We start from the raw sequence: 18,263 nt of genomic DNA on the forward strand, positions 1-18,263 counted from the left end.
GATTTCTCATCATCATTGTCTCCTTTAGCCTAGTCGGCATAACCGCGGGACGTAAAACTTAAAGATTTCATTCCATTTAAACCACTTTGCATTCATTGGTATGATATCAAATTAATATGTGTCAGACTAACATTGGAAGCTTTGCCCAATCCTGTCAACACCATTCTGCTTGGCCTAACACAAGATCTTAGGTAGCTGGTGAGACTTGGTCCCACAGAGCCTCGAACAGAAACAAGAATCAGAATAAACTCCTGAACCTGAATAATCGCTGGCTGAAATAACAGGATAGAAAATTCTAAAGTATATATAGTTGTTCTCTAGCCTCGTTTAGTGGATCAAGGCTTTTCTGGTTTACTCTAAACACACATTTACACAAAATACCACACTATATATAAGGTATGGTATTTCTATGTATATATATGTATCATGTTGTAAGACTAATGTAATGTATGAGGAACTATAGTAGTAGTTTATTATATAGACAATAATAGAATTTGACATGTTCTATACCACATGTACAAATGTACAATACTGTGGTCTCTTGAACGCAAAAATAAATATTTTGACCATTTCTTTTGGCCTCTTTGGAGAGAGATGCTTCTACGTTAAGAAACTGTTTTCATTTCTAAAATGTCTCTCTCCTTCATTAAGTGATTTTGCAAAGCCATGCCTTTATTTTTATTTATTTTTTTATTTTCTTTACCTTTGATTTTGTAAGATGCTTGATTTTTTTTTTTTAAAAAAAGAAGCTTTTCATTTGACTAGTAAAATTATACAACAATTGAACACCTGCGATCGGAGACATGAATCGTTTGCAGATATCTTACAGAACGGGGTGATACAGTCACTGCTCGTGGAATGGTAGTCAATATTCACGACTTGTATGAATCCCTTCCACGCCACATCAGAGCTGGAGGGCAAAAGATAGTCCCACTGCATATTAAGTTAGTTAGTTGCACCTTTTTCCAGGTGCTACCATTAAATTGATAAACATGTGTGTGTGTATATATATATATTGCATGGGAGAAATTGAATTAACTTTATTGTACGTTATACATGTTTTGCGATGAATGTTGTCTTTTTCAGCCTTAGCGATTCGACAGTGTCTTCTAAAACGAGGATTTTGTGCAAATACCTGTTCGTGCAAGGGCATGAGAGATTGCTGTTCCTGTGGCGAGTGTTGTGTCATCATGAATGACATGTGCTGTCCGAAGAAATCGCCTTTTATAAACTGTTGTGATTCCTTGTGCCCTGAATGCAAGGTAAGACCTCTAGAGTGTAAGAAATAAACTTCGCGAATCATTGTGTTAAAAGTGTTGATGCTAAATACGAGGGTGGATTGGAAAGTTCGTGTTCTGACCTACAAAATTAGAAAATATTTGGATAAGTTGTTTTATTTTTTCACGTAATACCCCTGGACCGATACATTTGTGCCACCTCTCCAGTAACGCTTCTATACCACTTTAAAAAATAATTCCTCGGGCCCTGCAAAATATCCCAGTACAGCACTTTTCACCTCTGCATCCGAAGAAAATCGCTGCCCCCCCTTAAAAAAAAAAAAAAAAAAAAAAAACTTTCAGGTTTCTAAACAAATGAAAGTCCGAGGGGGGCAGATCAGGCGAATAGGGCGGGTGCGGCAAAAGTACGAACCCACAGGAATGAATTTTTGCCATGGATGTAAGGAACGTATGAACGAGCGCATTATCCTGGTGATTTTCTCCATGTCACAAATTTCCGTTACTTCCACCGACTTAGCGCCTTGCAAACTCGCCATCTGAAACAATAGAGAAATGAAATTTTACACAATGACTACCAATGAATATAGCTACGCAGCTAATATATACAAACGTAAAATGATTACTTACTTGCTAGTCAGGCCACGAACTTCCCAATCCGCCCTTGTAGTACTGTCATCGTCTTCAAGTACGTCCTTTGGAGAGCTATACACAACTACCGTTGACTAGTCTACCCTGTACTGCAACTTTCTACCCAGTTTTAGGGAATGGGTTTCACTTGACGGTACTTACTCGTTATGTCTTTAATGCAGAGATGCAAGGACTCGGAAAAAAACCGTCTTTTTTGAAAAAAAAAAAACTCTGTTTCTTCTGCTTCGCTTTTTTGCTTGGGAAATTTTTGGGCTTTTTTCAAAATTCTGCTTTAAATTCATAAAGTAGATTTTGTTTCGCTTCTCTATAACACAAGAAGTCATTTAATTAGTGGTTGATGTCGATATAATATAAAACCTCGAAAATTAACCATGAATTTCGAAAAGATATTTCAAACAATTTTATTTCTCTACATATTTACATGAATTCCAAAGGATTAACCAATGTATAAAATAGGAATTCTTTTAACCTCCTATATACAAAAGTAAGCAGGGTTGGCAAGAACCATGGTTGTTTTTGAAAATGCCAAAAACCCGTTTTTCTGGAGGGGAGTTTAGACAAGGTTTTTGTGGTTTAAACCAGGTTTTTTTGGGTTTAGATGTTTTGCTTTATGTATTTATATTACATATTGACAAATAAGTTTGTTTCGCCTTGGTATTGTTATGCAACAGCGGGGTTATGCTGGAAGAGGTCACATAAGCTTAAACAAGTCCGGTTAGTAAATTTCTTAAATTGGAAAACTCCCGCCCTAGCCATCGGGAAAATCCCGTCATTACTCGAAATGTAAAACAATAACGGAAAAATCCTGTTATTTCTTTGCATGTAAAATTTAAGAGTCAATATATCACAATCAGTTCGCTAAAACTGAGGTAATAAATTACAAATTTAGTACGTACATATCATTGAAAGACCAATCCAAGCTAATGTTGGAAGCTACGTAGGCAATCGATAAATTTTGCCAATTTCTATCAATATATTTAAGTAACCTTGGCTTCTTTATAAACCAACACGCATTTAGGCATGTAGAAATATACAATTTGGTTTGTTTCGTATATTTAGGCTTAACATCCTTACGAAATACCGAGGTTATCAAGGAGAAGACTTTCGCTTAAACTGACATCCGAACCGCTACTTGGGTTACGCATGAAAGAAGGATTGTGGTTCGACCGAGAATTGAACATGGGACACCTTGATTAAAAGGTGAAAGGGAAATAAAACTATTGCAGGTGGTTTGATATCTGGAAACGTTACCATGAAGTTCACACGATTCGCATTTTTCATTCTTTTTATTTTTGTGGTTTAAACCAGTTGTTTAGTAAAAAAGAAGAAGAAAAAGAAAAAAACAGCTGGTGTAAACCAGCCAATCCTAAAAGTAAATACTTCTTTTAAAAAATACACAAATAACTAGCAAAATTCTATGTAGTATTTTTACTTCAAAATATTCCATACCCTCTTTTTGGAACAAATAAAATTAAAATAAAACATAAGGGAAATACTTAGATTTATATGATACACTTAAAGGCTGTACATCTAGAGCTTTTGGTTCTGTATATTCTTGAAATTCTACAGTTTTAAATAAGCACCATCACGGTTTACTCAGTCCTCAAGTTTTCTGAATTTTTAACAAGAGGGATTCAACATATGAAGAGTGTGAGGCAAGAACATGGTAACCCACAATTTTACTATTTTAAGGAATGAGAGATTTTCTGCTGCACGAGCCATTTTGAAAGTCGGAAAGCTGATTTTTCACATAAGACTATACATGAATGATTAAACGAAGCGATATGCGTTGCTGTCTATCTGGTGCTGCATAACTCAACAATTGAAAATTTGTTGGTTACCATGTTCTTGGCTCACACCCTTCTTATCATTACGGAACTCTCCTCCTCCCTCCACCACCTCCATAAAAAAGGACTATATTTAAGTTAATATAAATACAACTGCAGAGCAGACATGACTGAGTGGAACTTTTGCGCTTCTATCGGGAAGTCCGGGATTCAATCTAGCATTCGACCATTCTGACAAAGCATTTCTTCATTCCATCTGTGAAGAAGAAATAATGCGTGTACTGTGAGTTGGCCGACTTCCTTTCTTATTGTTTTTAAATCGTTATTATTACTAATTACCAGTAGTGACAGTTTTGCGAAGGTTAGGGGGCGGTTTTTCAGACTGAAGCCTTTTCCCCAAAATTACGGAATATCTAAAACAAACGAAATATCTATTAGTTATGCCTTTACTCATAAACTTTAAGCTCCCGTCAAATAAAAATTATGAATGTTTAGAAAAGCTAAACATTAGTAAGAAAAACTTTAGTAAGAGAAACCGCCCCCAAAATACTTTTCTAAATCCGCCACTGATTCTCAGTATAAAATGATCTTCAAGGTTGTATCCGGAAGATTATCGCTAAATATATAAACGAAACGAAATATTAGTTATGCTTGTATTCATAAACTTCAAGCTCCTCCTAAATAAAATTAGGACATTTTAGAAAACGAAACAATCAGAGAAACCCCTCCCAAAGTACTTTTCTAAATCCGCTACTGATTATTTGTATAAATTAGTATTCAAGGTAGTATCCGGAAAATTAGTGCTAAATCGTTGCACAGTTACAGTATAACAGACATGTGGAAGTACGCTTTGACGGATATATAGAAAAACAGAAGTTTAACTTTTGCGTTAGAAGCTAGAGTACTAAGCTCTTAGAAATGAAGTACGGATGACAAACTAAAATGATCTAGAGAAGAAAAAATGTCGATAACTCAAAAGTTAAAATAAAGTTAAAGGCCTCTAAAATTGCCCTCAAATACTATATTCTTCATGTTAGCTTTAATTCGTAAAACATGTGCTCCATCCATCTTGATGGTGAATTTCAGAGCGAAATATGGCATTTAAGTCATGGAATTCTAATCTAACTATAGAATATACTATAAGAAAGCTATTTAGATAGAAAAATCATGGAAATGAAAAAAGCAAAAATTTCCAAAATTCTCGTTTTTTCCCAAAAAAAACGGCTTTTATGTGAAAAAAAAAACATCGATTCAAAAAAGCCGGCTTTTTTGCATCTCTACTTTAATGTTCTCAAATACTTTCGTTTCAGTAGTTCGTTCTGTTTGGAATGAGAATCATATCACTGAACTTCTTTAGATAAATAGAGGTATTGTAACATGATTACTGTTATAATACAAGTCCTGATGTTCTTGCGACCACACAACAGACATAACATAGCTGTAAAACATTGATATTCGAACTTGTAAAGTTTGTGTGTGAAATACCTTATGTTGTTTTCGTTAGTCTCTGGCAACTTCGTCAGTGTCATCAATTGCTGAATGTATTAATCATTCCACTACAAATATATATATATATATATAAACTCGCACATAGCACAGATTGGTTTTCGAGGTTTATTATTCGAGGATGGAATCAGTATAAACGAATTAATGTCAACACTGAATGTTTTAAAATGATTTCTCTTATATTACACACCACGTTTATCTTTTATGCTTCCGCGGGCAGGTAGGTGGAACAACTATGTTAAGCATACGTAAGTACATTACGTAACCTTCAATAAATTGAAACATCCATCGACTTTGTAACATACTTGTGAAAATGACACATTTAGGAAAATGAACTCCAACGAAAGGGAGGACTTGAAATACATGTGAAAGGTTATCTATAAATAAGTCGTTTCGAATACAAAAGTAAGGTATTTTTATCTCCAGTATTATTATATAACTATTATTAGCAAATATTCATGCAGTCTTCCACAACACCCATACGGTAATGAGTTCATAAACTTTCTTTACTTTGAAGACGTTTTTGGTGGACATCTTAACTTCGATTCCCCGTGTTGACTTAACATCATTGGAGAATTACTTGAATTTCAAAAGTAGCAACATCCGGACTGCAAACCTACACATATGATGTCTTTATAGTCATTACTCAACTGAAAGCCATCTAACTAGGCATAGTTGTCTATGGATTGTAAAGTCAAGAATACGTCGGTTTGTGGTCTTTGAACAAGTAGCTACCACACCAATAAGAGCGTGACTTTACTTTCTAAAAATTATTGTATGCGATTATTCTGGAACATGGGTATATAATTTAGTGTAGTTTTAAATCACTTTATCTCGATATTAAAAATTAGGATACTTTAAAATGGTTTCCATATTTCCCACAGTTTATATATCTGAAAGCGTTTGGCGACCCTAGCTTATTACTTCTTACTTTCTATATTCTATATGTCTAGTGGTTAAAGCGTTGAACTCACGTCCGGATTCGATTCCCAGCCGGTGGTTCCCAATTTTCGGCATCCACCCAGCGTCGTGAGGCAAACTGGGGAGTCACGTGAAAACAAGACGTGACGGCAACCAGGTCTAGAAAGTTCGTAATGCGCCTGTTAGGGACAGAGTGTGGCAGGGCGCTGATCATTTACTCGCCTGTAGGCTGGACGTAGTTCAGGTGGTCGCTGGCAGATGGCGCTCGAGCAGGCTTAGGCCCACAAACTGGGCTGTTATGCCAAGTGGTTTGGTTTATAATGTTCATACACATACATGTACACGTAATTTGCATAGTAATTTACTCCTAACAAAAAGGAAAGATGTTCATGGTCGTAATAAGGAGAAAGAAATTAAAATAGACAATGTTAATGCAACAACGTATCGTTTAAAGCAGCGTTTCCCAACCTTTTTCAACTTGCGGCACACTACAGGTGTAACTTGAATTCTCGCGGCACACCCATATATATATATATATATTACTATTATTATTTATAAATATAAAATACCGTGGTATTTTTACGTGATTACTTATCTCCTTCTTACAGAGAAGAAACCTCGATCACTAATTTTCCCCCGTGGTCAGTGGCGTATTTAGGGGGGCTTCCGGGCTTAAGTCCCCCCCGAAATCTTACTTACTATAGTAAAGTGTATGAAATATCTTGCAGAATTTTCACATTTTCAGACAAAGTTCCCCCCCCCCCGGAAAGTTAGCAAAGCCCTCCCGAAACCAAATCGTAAATACGCCACTGCCCGTGGTAAATCATTATGCATATTTTTTATTTTAATTTTAAAATAGAAAACAATTGCAATGAAATATAGGACTCGGGTTTTAAAACTCCACTTTCTCTTTCGAAAACTGTACCTAACCTTTAACTAAAAGGGAAGATCACTAAATAACGAATAAATAAACAAATCTCCTATACTTTTAAAACACAAATGTTGGTAATTTGTATGCATGTTTGCTTTGTTGAATTTATTGAATGATATGTTAAAATTTCAAGTTACGAAATAGTCTGCAACAATAAAGGAGCAATAATGGTCATGACAATGATAAATACGTTTTTCAACATTAAAAATGTACAGAAAAGTAACACAGTATGAAACTTAAAATTGTAGATTTATGGTAGAGGTTCATAGTAATGTGAAATACAAGTATACATTTTCCCCTATGTCTTGTAATTTGGTCCCTATAAAATTAATAATTTGTTCCGATTTCCTCGCGGCACACCAGCGGCCCATTCGCGGCACACCGTTTGGGAAACGCTGGTTTAAAGAGTAATATCACTTTTAACTTATAATTGTATGCCCAAAAATATAAATGATATAAAATCAATCCTATTATTTAAAAAAGAAATTTTTAAAAAATACTTTTAGAACAAATATGTTGAGTAAAGTATACGTAATTTATAGTAATGAAAGGCGTTTGGCATAAAGATTTGGACAAATATATGAAAAATGTTTAACAATAAAAATATGAAAATGAAATTAAATCTTTCAGTTTAACGTCCCACGATTATGCTCTTTAGGCTAAGGGAGATGATGATGATGATGATGGGAGAATTTGTGGAATGAGAATGTGGGAGGAAACGGGAGTACCCCGAGAAAACCTCGATGTTGTCCGCCACAAACTTACTTGGCCGGGGATCGAATCAAAGACCCCACACACCAGAAGTAAATGCTCTACCACTGGGCCACTGTGTCTTCCCACAAGAGAAATACTCAGTTCCATAATGTGAGATAACTCTCATTCTTAACCTTCAATCGTCAATGTAGCATATGGAAACTTTGAACTAACTGATTGTCTTTGATAAAAAAATATATATATATATATAAAGTATGGGCTATTTGGATTACTACCGATTTCCCTACACAGAAGATTGTTTCATCCTCATGTTAGTGAACTGCAGGCGTCCACCGAGGCACTCTGTTCTAGTACTATATCGTATACGTCACACATGACCCAGATAGTTATCTACAAGGTAGCAGGGAATAAGAGTCTCCACGATCATCGTGTCTCCAAAAATTGCATCCGTTTTGGAAGTAGCACTTTTCAACGTGGGCCATAGGTACAGCTAAATTAAAAAAAAAAAAAAAATACGGTGTAAATGCGAAGGTTTCACAGTATTTTTATAAGGGAATACATGCTGTAATTTGCATCCATCCTCCAACAACAGAACAATCAGTCAAGAGTACCAGAAGAAGTAACCAGCTTCGCAACGCACTCGAGACATCATTGCTAAAGTATGGCAATATGTGACCAAAGATAAGCTACCACCATAACTGAAATAGCAGCACGTGTCCGATCGTCACCAGCAACCATTAATTGTAGTCTCCCGACAGGAGTTAGGTCGCAAAACAACGTACATACGCCAGGTCCATGCTGTTCAACACCAATGCATGCCCCCATCCCCCACCCCCACCAAAGAGTGGCATAGAAACGTCTGTATGAGCGATACCTAGCAGGTGATAAATATTATATCATCACTCTAGGTGAGGCGTGATTCTATTTGATCAGGCCCGTGTGGTTTATACCCTCCTATCGAGGGGAAGGGACACGCACAAGGGAAGTTCGCCCAAAGAGTTTACTGTACTATGGTAGTTGTGGTTTTGTGTACCATAGGGAAGCTTCCTATACACAAGTGACATCTAATGTGAAGGGAAGTGCAGCTTACTATATACAGCACTTCCTAGATCCCATATACTGGCAGTATGCTCCTGTTTTGTATGACAGCGAGATTGCTAAGGTCCACATTCACCAAAACACCACCAACCGTCACACAGTCAAAACAGCGTTGACCTAGATGACCGGTATAAAATAGGAGATAGTTATCAAGACTACCCGATTTATATACATCTTTGCTGAATCACCAGAAGCATCACGTATGAATTTTTATACGTTTAGCCTATTAAAACGGAACATCACAGAATATCGAGCCATAACACTGAGAGACTCTAGATCATGTTTTTTCAACCTGGAGGTCGCGAAGTAAGCAGAAGAAATGAATATAATTGTATACCTCTAAAGTCGGAAACACACTTAATTGTTTGCATACTTCCACAAAACATACAAACACCAAATTTTGCATACTTGTTCGTCATGGGATGTGAGTAATGGGAAAATTCCGATATCACGAAAAAGGCGACATTTTCCATGTAAATGAAGTGTCGAAATTTTTCGCCGTTTCGAAATGCTGGTTTTTAGAGTAGTTCCGCACACCATAGAAACGTCATATTTTGTCAGGCAGTGAAGCTAGGAACATAGTTTATGATAGAGAAAAGAGTATTAAAATTCGTTTTGGTTTGGCGGCGCAAATCGAAAAAATGTGAAATTTGTAATGGCTGTGTCTAGGACGTTGAAATTCCGAGGTGATGTTTATTCTGATGCGTAGTTTACGAATCCGCCCTTAAACTTGAAAAAAATAGTCATTTTCGGTGTAAGAAAGTGCTAGGAATGTAATAAGGGGGCGTCTAATTCTAGGCAACTTGTAGATATGGTGGAATCACGAAATTTCGTTCAAGTGTGTAGATTACAGTGTAAGTGAGGGGAAAAATCGGACACTGGAAAAGTCGCCATCTTCGATTCAAGATGGCGGTTCAAAAGTTTGTAACCATGAAAATTATAAGTTGTTCTCACGGTAGGACAGTCATGTTTTGCTATACTCTTAAGGATGAAGTGCAGTTTCAACGAAGAGACAAATCATTGGAGAAGTCGCCATCTTGAATGCAAAGATGCCATGTTGTTGAATTTGCTTGATCTGCCTTGTTATGAGCTATGCTAATCATAATAGAACAAACTAGAATCAACGTACGAACCTAGCTCAGAGGTAACGTTTGGGCTTTCTAAGTAACAGGTCTGGGTTCTATTCCCGACTAAACGGTTTTGTATTTTTTCTTATCTCCATTTCGTTTTAGCAAACTACTTTCTGTTCGTATTGCGGGAACGAAATATTTTCATTATTACATACGTAGAGGGAAAAGGTATACTTATACAGCAACTTTTGAAATGGTCTCGAAACGAGGCAGTTTGTTCCAGGGGCTCATCCAGGACGGACTTCTGGGGGGGCGGTGTGTTGTAATACTGATACTTAGAGCTACTTTTAAGAGAGTCAAAAAATAAACTATATATTTTATTTATATATAAAATACGAAAATTTCCTCTTTTTTGAGGGGGCGATCCCCCCGATCGCCTCCCCCTGGAACCGCCCCTGGTATGTTCGTGTGTAGTTTCGAGACGATACTGAAGTATTTAAATTCAAACATATGTAGCTTTCGAAATGGTGCATCACCAGTGTGTCTTTCGAAAGCAATGTTCCGCGCGGGGGGGGGGGGGGAATTATTAGAACGGTTGCACTGCTGGTAATATTCTATTTGTTATTGTATTATAAACGTATTATTTTGATCTCCTCCAGGGGCCCTCTGAGGAGGCAGTGTCCTTCAAAAAATGTCTGAAAGAAACATTGGGCATCATTTTCACGATATAGTGTCCATAGAAGACAACAATACATTTTGTCTCGCGACAACAGTTTCTGCTTCAAACCGGAAATGATTGCAAAATATCTCTCTCACCTCTTATGTCCCTCGTTAAGATACATGCGTATAGCAAGTTTGAAGTCAATGCCACAACTGGAAAGTATAAAATAATAATTTTAAGGAAATAAACACACACACAAATGGGCACCTCTTGAAAATTGTCTCGTCGGCAGCGTAGATAGTTATAATATATAAGATACGTGGAAAAGTGCCCCTTTCGATTTAATAGTTTGTGTGGCGGTTCCGGTTGGAATGAAATGCCGTGTATAATAGAGTCAAGCTTATTGGCAATCACCTATGCTATAAAAATAAATTTTCGAAAAGAATTTGATAAGGATCGAACGCAGGTCTTCTGTTCAGATGTTCCACGTTTTGTATTATAAGAGGTATTATTTTGATGTGCTCCGAGAGGCATTCTTAAAGCTCCGGCGGTCTCCCCCCCCCCCCCAATGAAATACAGGTCCGGCGGTCTTCCCCCAATGAAGTAACACTGGGCATCACTTGTACGATATTGTGTCCCGCGATTAAAATGTGTGTTCTTCAAACCGGAAATTAGCTGATATCCCCGAAACGATGCAAGAAATCGGAAAAATGATCGCACAAAATCTCCCTGTTTATTCTCGTAGTTGATCCTCGTATAACAAGTTTACAATGTATACCACACATCTAGCCTGCAAATCGGAGGTACGTTAGTATCGGAAAAACGGTTCGGAAAATAATCATAATAGATGCTCAGAAAACGCCTTTTGGCTGTTGTGTGGTCGGCAGCGTAATTAGTTATAATATGAGATACGTGGAAAAGTGCTTCTTTCGATTCAATAGTTTCTCTGGCGGGCAAGGTGCGAATGAAATGATGTGTATAATAGACTCAACCTTATTGACAATCAGTATATGTTAACGAAATATAAGTTTGAAGAAAGAAAAAATAAGAAGAAATCGATGGGGATCGAACCCAGGTCTCGCCCTCAGTAGTCTGACATGTTTACACTGGACTACCGAACTCCTTAAAATTTTACACATTCAAGTTTCTACTTAACTCACATGGTAGATAAGGGGTCAGTATTTCATGGAATTACACCTCTAAAATCGGAGTACTTATGGCATTATGTATGCGCTCTCTTAGAGCATATTATTATGGAATTGATGTTTTATTAGCTAATTGTAATAAGAAATATGATTTTGAGTTATTCAGAAATGATTATCTACTAAATTGTAGTCTTCGATGAAAATATAAAAATAAATATGTCTGAAGACTGCAATTTTTTTCCCACTTTTATGTAACACATAGGACGTACGTTTGCTGCTGGTAATATGTTTTTGAAATTATCCCCAAGTACACCATTATAATACGTTGTAATATATTACGCGGCAAATGGTAGTATTTATGAAAATGCTATATATAAATGTTTAAAAATGCTGCAACAAAATTTATATTGTAAAGATTATCAAGTAGGAGATTGCAAGACATTTTCCACTATTATGTGACAAAAAATAAGTACTGTTGTCTCTAACACGTATGTGCGCAAGTCGAATATAATAAGCCATTTACGTGATTGTCAGTGTACACGTAGGAATATAGTTCTTTTTAATAAATTGTATATTTGCTGTTCAAAGTGAAATTAAGGAAATAATACCCGTTGAATTGACGCATGTGTTGGTGATAAGTATATTCTTTAAAGAGAAGTAATTTCTCCAGAATTGTTTTCCAGAAGTTGAGAAAGTTCATTGCAAAGCCATGAGCGGGGGTCTGGGGGCGGAGCCCCCAGCGAGCATTAGCGAGTTAGAATCTAATATCGGAAACTATTTTTAAAAATTATTTTCAATTTTGTTCTGATTGGCATATTTTTACTTTTATACATACTGTTCAGAACTACAAAAAAAAAAAAAATAAAAAAAAATAGATCTACTAATCATTTTCAACAGGTGCAGAGTTGTTTAAAAATCAATTTAAATGAAAGAGGTACCATATGAAACTAATGAGAACTGCATATTGAAATACAGCAAAATACAAATGCAACAAAACCTGCATATTGAAAGCTAATGAGATACCTGAGTATGGTGTGGTTTCACTAGTGTGGCAATACCCGGTTCAATCTTTCTGACGCACATTATCAAGTCATTTAAAGTACTCAGTAACTTTTTAAACAACAGTCCAGGTTTTTTTTTTTTTTTTTTAAACCAAAATTAGAACTCACTTTATTCTTTTATCATATAATCCAAAATTAAGGGAGTTAGGAAGTTTTAAAATATTCGATATTTGTCCTATGAACGAACTAACTAAATTTGATTTTCATCCATTTGATTTTAGGGAAGTTATTGCATCCACTATATACAAGAAATGGATTCTACTGTTATGGAAATGGATGGATATCGTGAAATCTCCGTAATAAGTATATTAAAAGTCCCAGACAAGCTTATTACAAACCAGAAATTATAAGCGGGTCGCTGGCAAGAGAATGTGATAAAATGGGGATCGTGATAGAAATTAGGTTGAGAAGCATTGCTGTAGATAGTATGCAAGGACCAGGCTGTGCTGAATAGAAGCTTTCTTTGATATCGTGAAATTGTTCAAGCCAGGGTCATTACATTCAACATGATCGGAGGAACCCCTTCATTATGAGTATTCATACAGACTGTTCTGTGATATCAAGCAATATTATAGTTAATTTTACCTAAATGTGCCTGAATAAAATTACACTCATGGTAGAAAATTATTTTGCAGCTGGCGACAGTTTCTTTTTTCTAAATTAACATTAAATGCTGTTTATATTGCAAAATTTTCTTAAATACAGAAATACAGGCCTTAATCACTGCACGAAGTGTTTCCTCTTGTAAATTATCTGGTTTGAAGATAAGTTCTTCAAAGTTCAAGATTCTGCGACTTTTAGGTCATACTGTAAACTAGTGCAGTGTTCCCACTAAACTGAAAACATCGAAAGCCTGGAATAAATCCGGAAATTCAATTTAATCGTAAAAAGTTCGGGAATTTCGTGAAAAGCTGAAAAAGCCTAGGAATTTTGAGTATGAATTTTTCTCATAACTTTCTTTTTCCTTACCTGGTTATGTGATAGGTGATACTTTATAAAATAAATTAAGTTTGTTTTGCAGAACTTCTTTATCTACCTTACCGCAGTGGCTCAGTGGTAGAGCGTTCAACTCTAATGTTTGGGGTCCTGAGTTCGATCCCCACCCCCTGCCAAGTGAACTTTGTGGAGGAAAAACACAGTGTGCGTGGATTTCCTCGGGGTTTCCCCGTTTCCTCCCACTTTCTTCATTCCACCATTTCATTCATTACTCATCATCACCTTCTCCTTTAGCCTAACCGGCATAAGCCTGGGACGTAAAACTCAAAGATTTCATTTCATTTTTTTCCTTACCTACACTTACACACACTGTATATATGTACATGCATAGTAAATGAGGAACCCCTGGTCGGTTAAAATGTAGTTGCTTTATTACATTATAGATAAAGTCCAAACAGCTGGATAAAGTCCAAACAGTTAAAGAATTAAAAAATTGAAAACCAACTGTTTCCAAGAACTTTCCTCTTAAAACTAGAATCTGCTACCTTTTTCAGAGTTCGTAATAGGTGTTGCTCTTTAGTGTAAACCATAATGTGAGTAATAAGGATTAAGGCGATTTGAACTTTGCAATTTCCACTACAATTACAAGCTTACTGAAGCGTTAATTTTAGAGTATAACAAACTAAGCAATTTGTTATTTAAAGATATGTAATATTTATTTTTCTATTATTTTTAACTTTTTTTTTCCTCTTTAAAGGGTCGAGGGTTGTTCTCTGGTAAGTGTTGTGCCTGTTTACCTGTCCAGATGTGTAACTGCATGGAGCGAGATTTCGCCTGTAAATGTCACAATCCTTCCTGCAAGACCATTGATTGTTGTTGTTTTGAGATACGAATACAAGACTCTCCGACTGCAACCCCGTCGTAACATCGAGTATATCACTCTGAAGATATCGCAGGTAATGTTTTGCATTTTTAACTTTTATTTTAAAAAAAATCAACTTGACTATTGTTTTATTTTGTTTTCTACTGCTTACTCATAATTAAATAAATTTCTACCGTTATTGTTTCTTTTCGTGCATGCTTGCCGATACTGTCTTTTTCAACAATACATTAGGAACATATGATAATCTATTCTAATAGCCTCGCTGCTGAAAGGGACATTAATCTCAAATTCAACTCAACTCAACAATACATTCTACCTGAGGAAGTGATTCAAAAATAACTCTTAGTTAAAAATATATAAATATATAGAAATACATAAAAGTAAGAATGGAATCTTGCATTATTATCCGATTTATATCACTGTAAAAATTTTCATCATTGTTATGACGTCGGGAAATCAATTAAATTAAGGTTAACAATCTTCTACTTTTTAACAATTTATAGTGCAATAGCCGACATAGCTAATGGCTGCGTCAATAATATTATAAAACCACAACTGTGGTTATAGGAAAAGAACAAGATTTGTAGACACGGTTGAACCATTGTATTTTAAAAAAGTTAAATTAATATTGCAAGATTTGAGGACACGGTTGAACCAGTGGAAGTTAAAGAAGTTAAATTAAGGTTGGAAGATTTTAGGAAACGGTTGAACCATTGTAAATTAAAGAAGTTAAATCAACATTGCAAGATTTGAGGGCACGTTAGAACTGTTGTAAGTAAAAGAAGTTAAATTAAGGTTGGAAGATTTGAGGACACGGTTGAGCCATTGGAAATTAAAGAAAACCATGTAAAGTTAAGTATAAGGAAAATCAGGAAATTTTGGTTCGAAATTTATTAAAATAAAACGTTTTAACATTTTTTTTTTTTTTTTTTTTAATAGGGAAAAGAGTCTAAAAATTACTTCACAGTTCTGAACATTTCGTTATATTGGTGTATATAGATTCATATTATTACTTTTCTTTGTTTCTTTCAGCACCACTTTCAAGGCTGAAAAGCTGAGTATGGTCATAGGATCATTGTAAGAAGAAGGAAAAACTGTTGATACCGTAGTGGTAGTACTATATCGAGATACGGTAACACTTCAGATTGCGTGCCTTCACAGTTATGTAACATATAACGATGATGAATTCTGTTATGTGCATTTCTTTTGTATTTACATTTTTCTATGCAAGTGTGCGTGTGTATCGCAGAATCAAATTTTTTATTACTATTTTTCTTGTATAGGTCTTAATATAAGCACTTTGTTATCACGTATTTGGCACATGTTACTAATAAGAGTTTCTAATTATAAAGTTTATATCTAAAAAGAAAGATTCAATGAGAAAGTGCTATTTATAGATTTTAATCGATTGATAAGTATGTTGTGTAAAGTATCGAGGTATTTTTCTGGCAATTGTTGTGAAAATCTAATAATTAAATATTCCGTCAATATTTTATATATGATGTACGAGATACTGTTATTGTTATGATTAAATAATAAGGTACAATGTTTCATGATTGTATGTGTCTGAATGTATTTCTTCCTGTGATTTGCAGTACAAATGCGATTGTTTCGTGTGATAAGTAATGGAGGTTAAAAATAATAAATTTTCAAAGATTTGAGATGTTTTTAAGTAAAAGAAATATTTTGTATTGACCACGTAAACTTTAGTTCAACAATGTGCTTTTGGCAAAACAGTGGTTTCAGTCGCATTCAAGGGCGGACTTAAGGCCTCATGTTAAAAAGATTTTAATTGCAATGAAATATATTACGAGGGGCATTCAATAAGTAAAAAGAGAAATTGCTATAGGTCAATAAAGATGTATTTCAATCTTTCAAAACTAAGGCTATTTTTCAATATAATCACCCTTTACAGTTATACATTTGTCCCATCTTTCTTGCAGCTTCCTAATTCCCTTGGCGAAGAAATCTTTCGATTTACCCCGAAGCCACCTTTGCACCGCTGCCTTAACTTCCTCATTGTTAGCAAATCTTTTTCCACGTAGGGCGTCTTTGAGTGGTCCAAACAGGTAAAAATCAGATGGGGCGAGGTCTGGGCTGTAGGCAGGATGAGGTAAGACCTCCCAACCCAATTCTTGAAGCTTATCTCGGGTCAGCTGGGCTGTATGAGGGCGGGCCTTATCGTGCTGAAGAATGAGTGCTTTTGACAAGAGTCCACGGCGTTTGCTCCTGATAGCTGGTTTAACTTTGTGTTCTAGCATCTCAGAATAGTATAGGCTATTGATAGTTCGCTAATCTTCAAGGAAATCGCAATAGATTGGACCCTGTGAGTCCCAAAAGATGGTCAGCAGCACTTTACCAGCGGAAGGTTGAACCTTGAATTTTTTGCGAACTGGAGAGCTAGTGTGTTTCCACTCCATACTCTGCCTTTTGGTCTCAGGGTCGTAGTGATGGATCCAGGCCTCGTCGCAAGTCACTATTCTTTCAAAAGAAGCGTCTCCTTCAATCACACTTCGTTGCGTTAAGGCTTGACAAATGGAAAGCCTTGATTCTTTATGAGCGTCAGTAAGCTGTCTGGGAACCCATCTGGCACACGTTTTTCTGTACTTTAAAATGTTCCTAATGACATTGTGAACAGTTCCAACACTTACTTGAACTTCCTCAGCTATCATTTCAACAGTAATTCTTCTGTTATCACGAATAAGTCCGTCAATCCTCGATTCCAACGAAGAACCAGAAACTTCCACTGGACGTCCACATCGGGGTTCATCACCTACACTTGTTCGGCCACTTTTAAACCGATCAACCTACTTGTACACATTCGCACGGTTCATACAACTGTTACCGTATTGTCTCAACATTCGAGAAAAAATTTCACTTGGTTTTACACCTTCTGCGACTAAAAACCTAATGACTGAGCGCTGTTCTTCTAAGGTGCAATCTTCTAGAGGACTTGCCATGATGAATTGATATTTTTGAAGTTATGTTGACATAAAATTACGAAACAGCAGATCAGAGCATATCCCAAGGTTGCCAGCTAACACCCCTGAAACAAACAAACAAACAAACAAAAAAAAAAAAAAAAGATAAGTGTTAAAAATATAGACTTTGTCTCTTTACTTATTGAATGATCCTCGTATAACTATTAGAAAGCAACTTTTTCTCTCTTTTGTTTAGTGATTAAGTGAACTGGGAAGATTGTTTCTTATTTTAAGAATACTTACCAATTCATTTCTGGCAATATTTTTTCGGCAGTCTGGTTCCTTTTTCTAGCTAAAAATAAATGAAACACAGGAGTTCTTAAAAAGATAAATGGTTAGAGGAGAGCTTTTAGGCCTACTGCTCACTGGCAACTTTCTTTCGGGCATCTGTGTTGCCCTGGCTAAATGCATTGAGTCTTATGGGAGTCTGCTCACTGCAGCAATGACAACAGAAAGGTTGCCGATGCAGCGTGTAAAATAGTGTTTGTAATGAAAGCTAATATGTATTTAATTAGCGATGAAGACAATAAAAAATTGAGGAAATAGAGAAAAGCCCAGCGTTATATATATATATAAAAAATGCAAGAATATTCAGATATAAATTTAAAAAAGAAACTGTGGGAGAAAATCTGTTTCGCTGTTATAAGAAATTGGAAGGAGCTTCGAGGAATAATTATGTAGAT

The 18,263-nt window shown here is 35.8% G+C and overlaps 1 protein-coding gene across 2 annotated transcripts in view; it reads left to right on the top strand.

The window, feature by feature from the left end:
* LOC145692831 (uncharacterized) overlaps positions 1-16,257 on the top strand; it is a 33,163-nt gene extending 16,906 nt beyond the window's left edge. For both annotated transcript variants that reach the window (XM_081768329.1, XM_081768330.1), the window contains exons 3-5: positions 1,087-1,262; positions 14,474-14,672; positions 15,632-16,257. In XM_081768329.1, the coding sequence (XP_081624455.1) occupies positions 1,087-1,262; positions 14,474-14,641 (344 nt within the window). In that variant the 3' untranslated portion in view covers positions 14,642-14,672; positions 15,632-16,257. The remainder of the gene's footprint in view (positions 1-1,086; positions 1,263-14,473; positions 14,673-15,631) is intronic.
* The last annotated feature ends 2,006 nt before the right edge of the window (positions 16,258-18,263 follow it).

Source organism: Thermobia domestica, chromosome 8 (genome assembly GCF_964235325.1).
Source record: "Thermobia domestica chromosome 8, izTheDome1.hap1.1, whole genome shotgun sequence".
NCBI lineage: Eukaryota > Metazoa > Arthropoda > Insecta > Zygentoma > Lepismatidae > Thermobia > Thermobia domestica.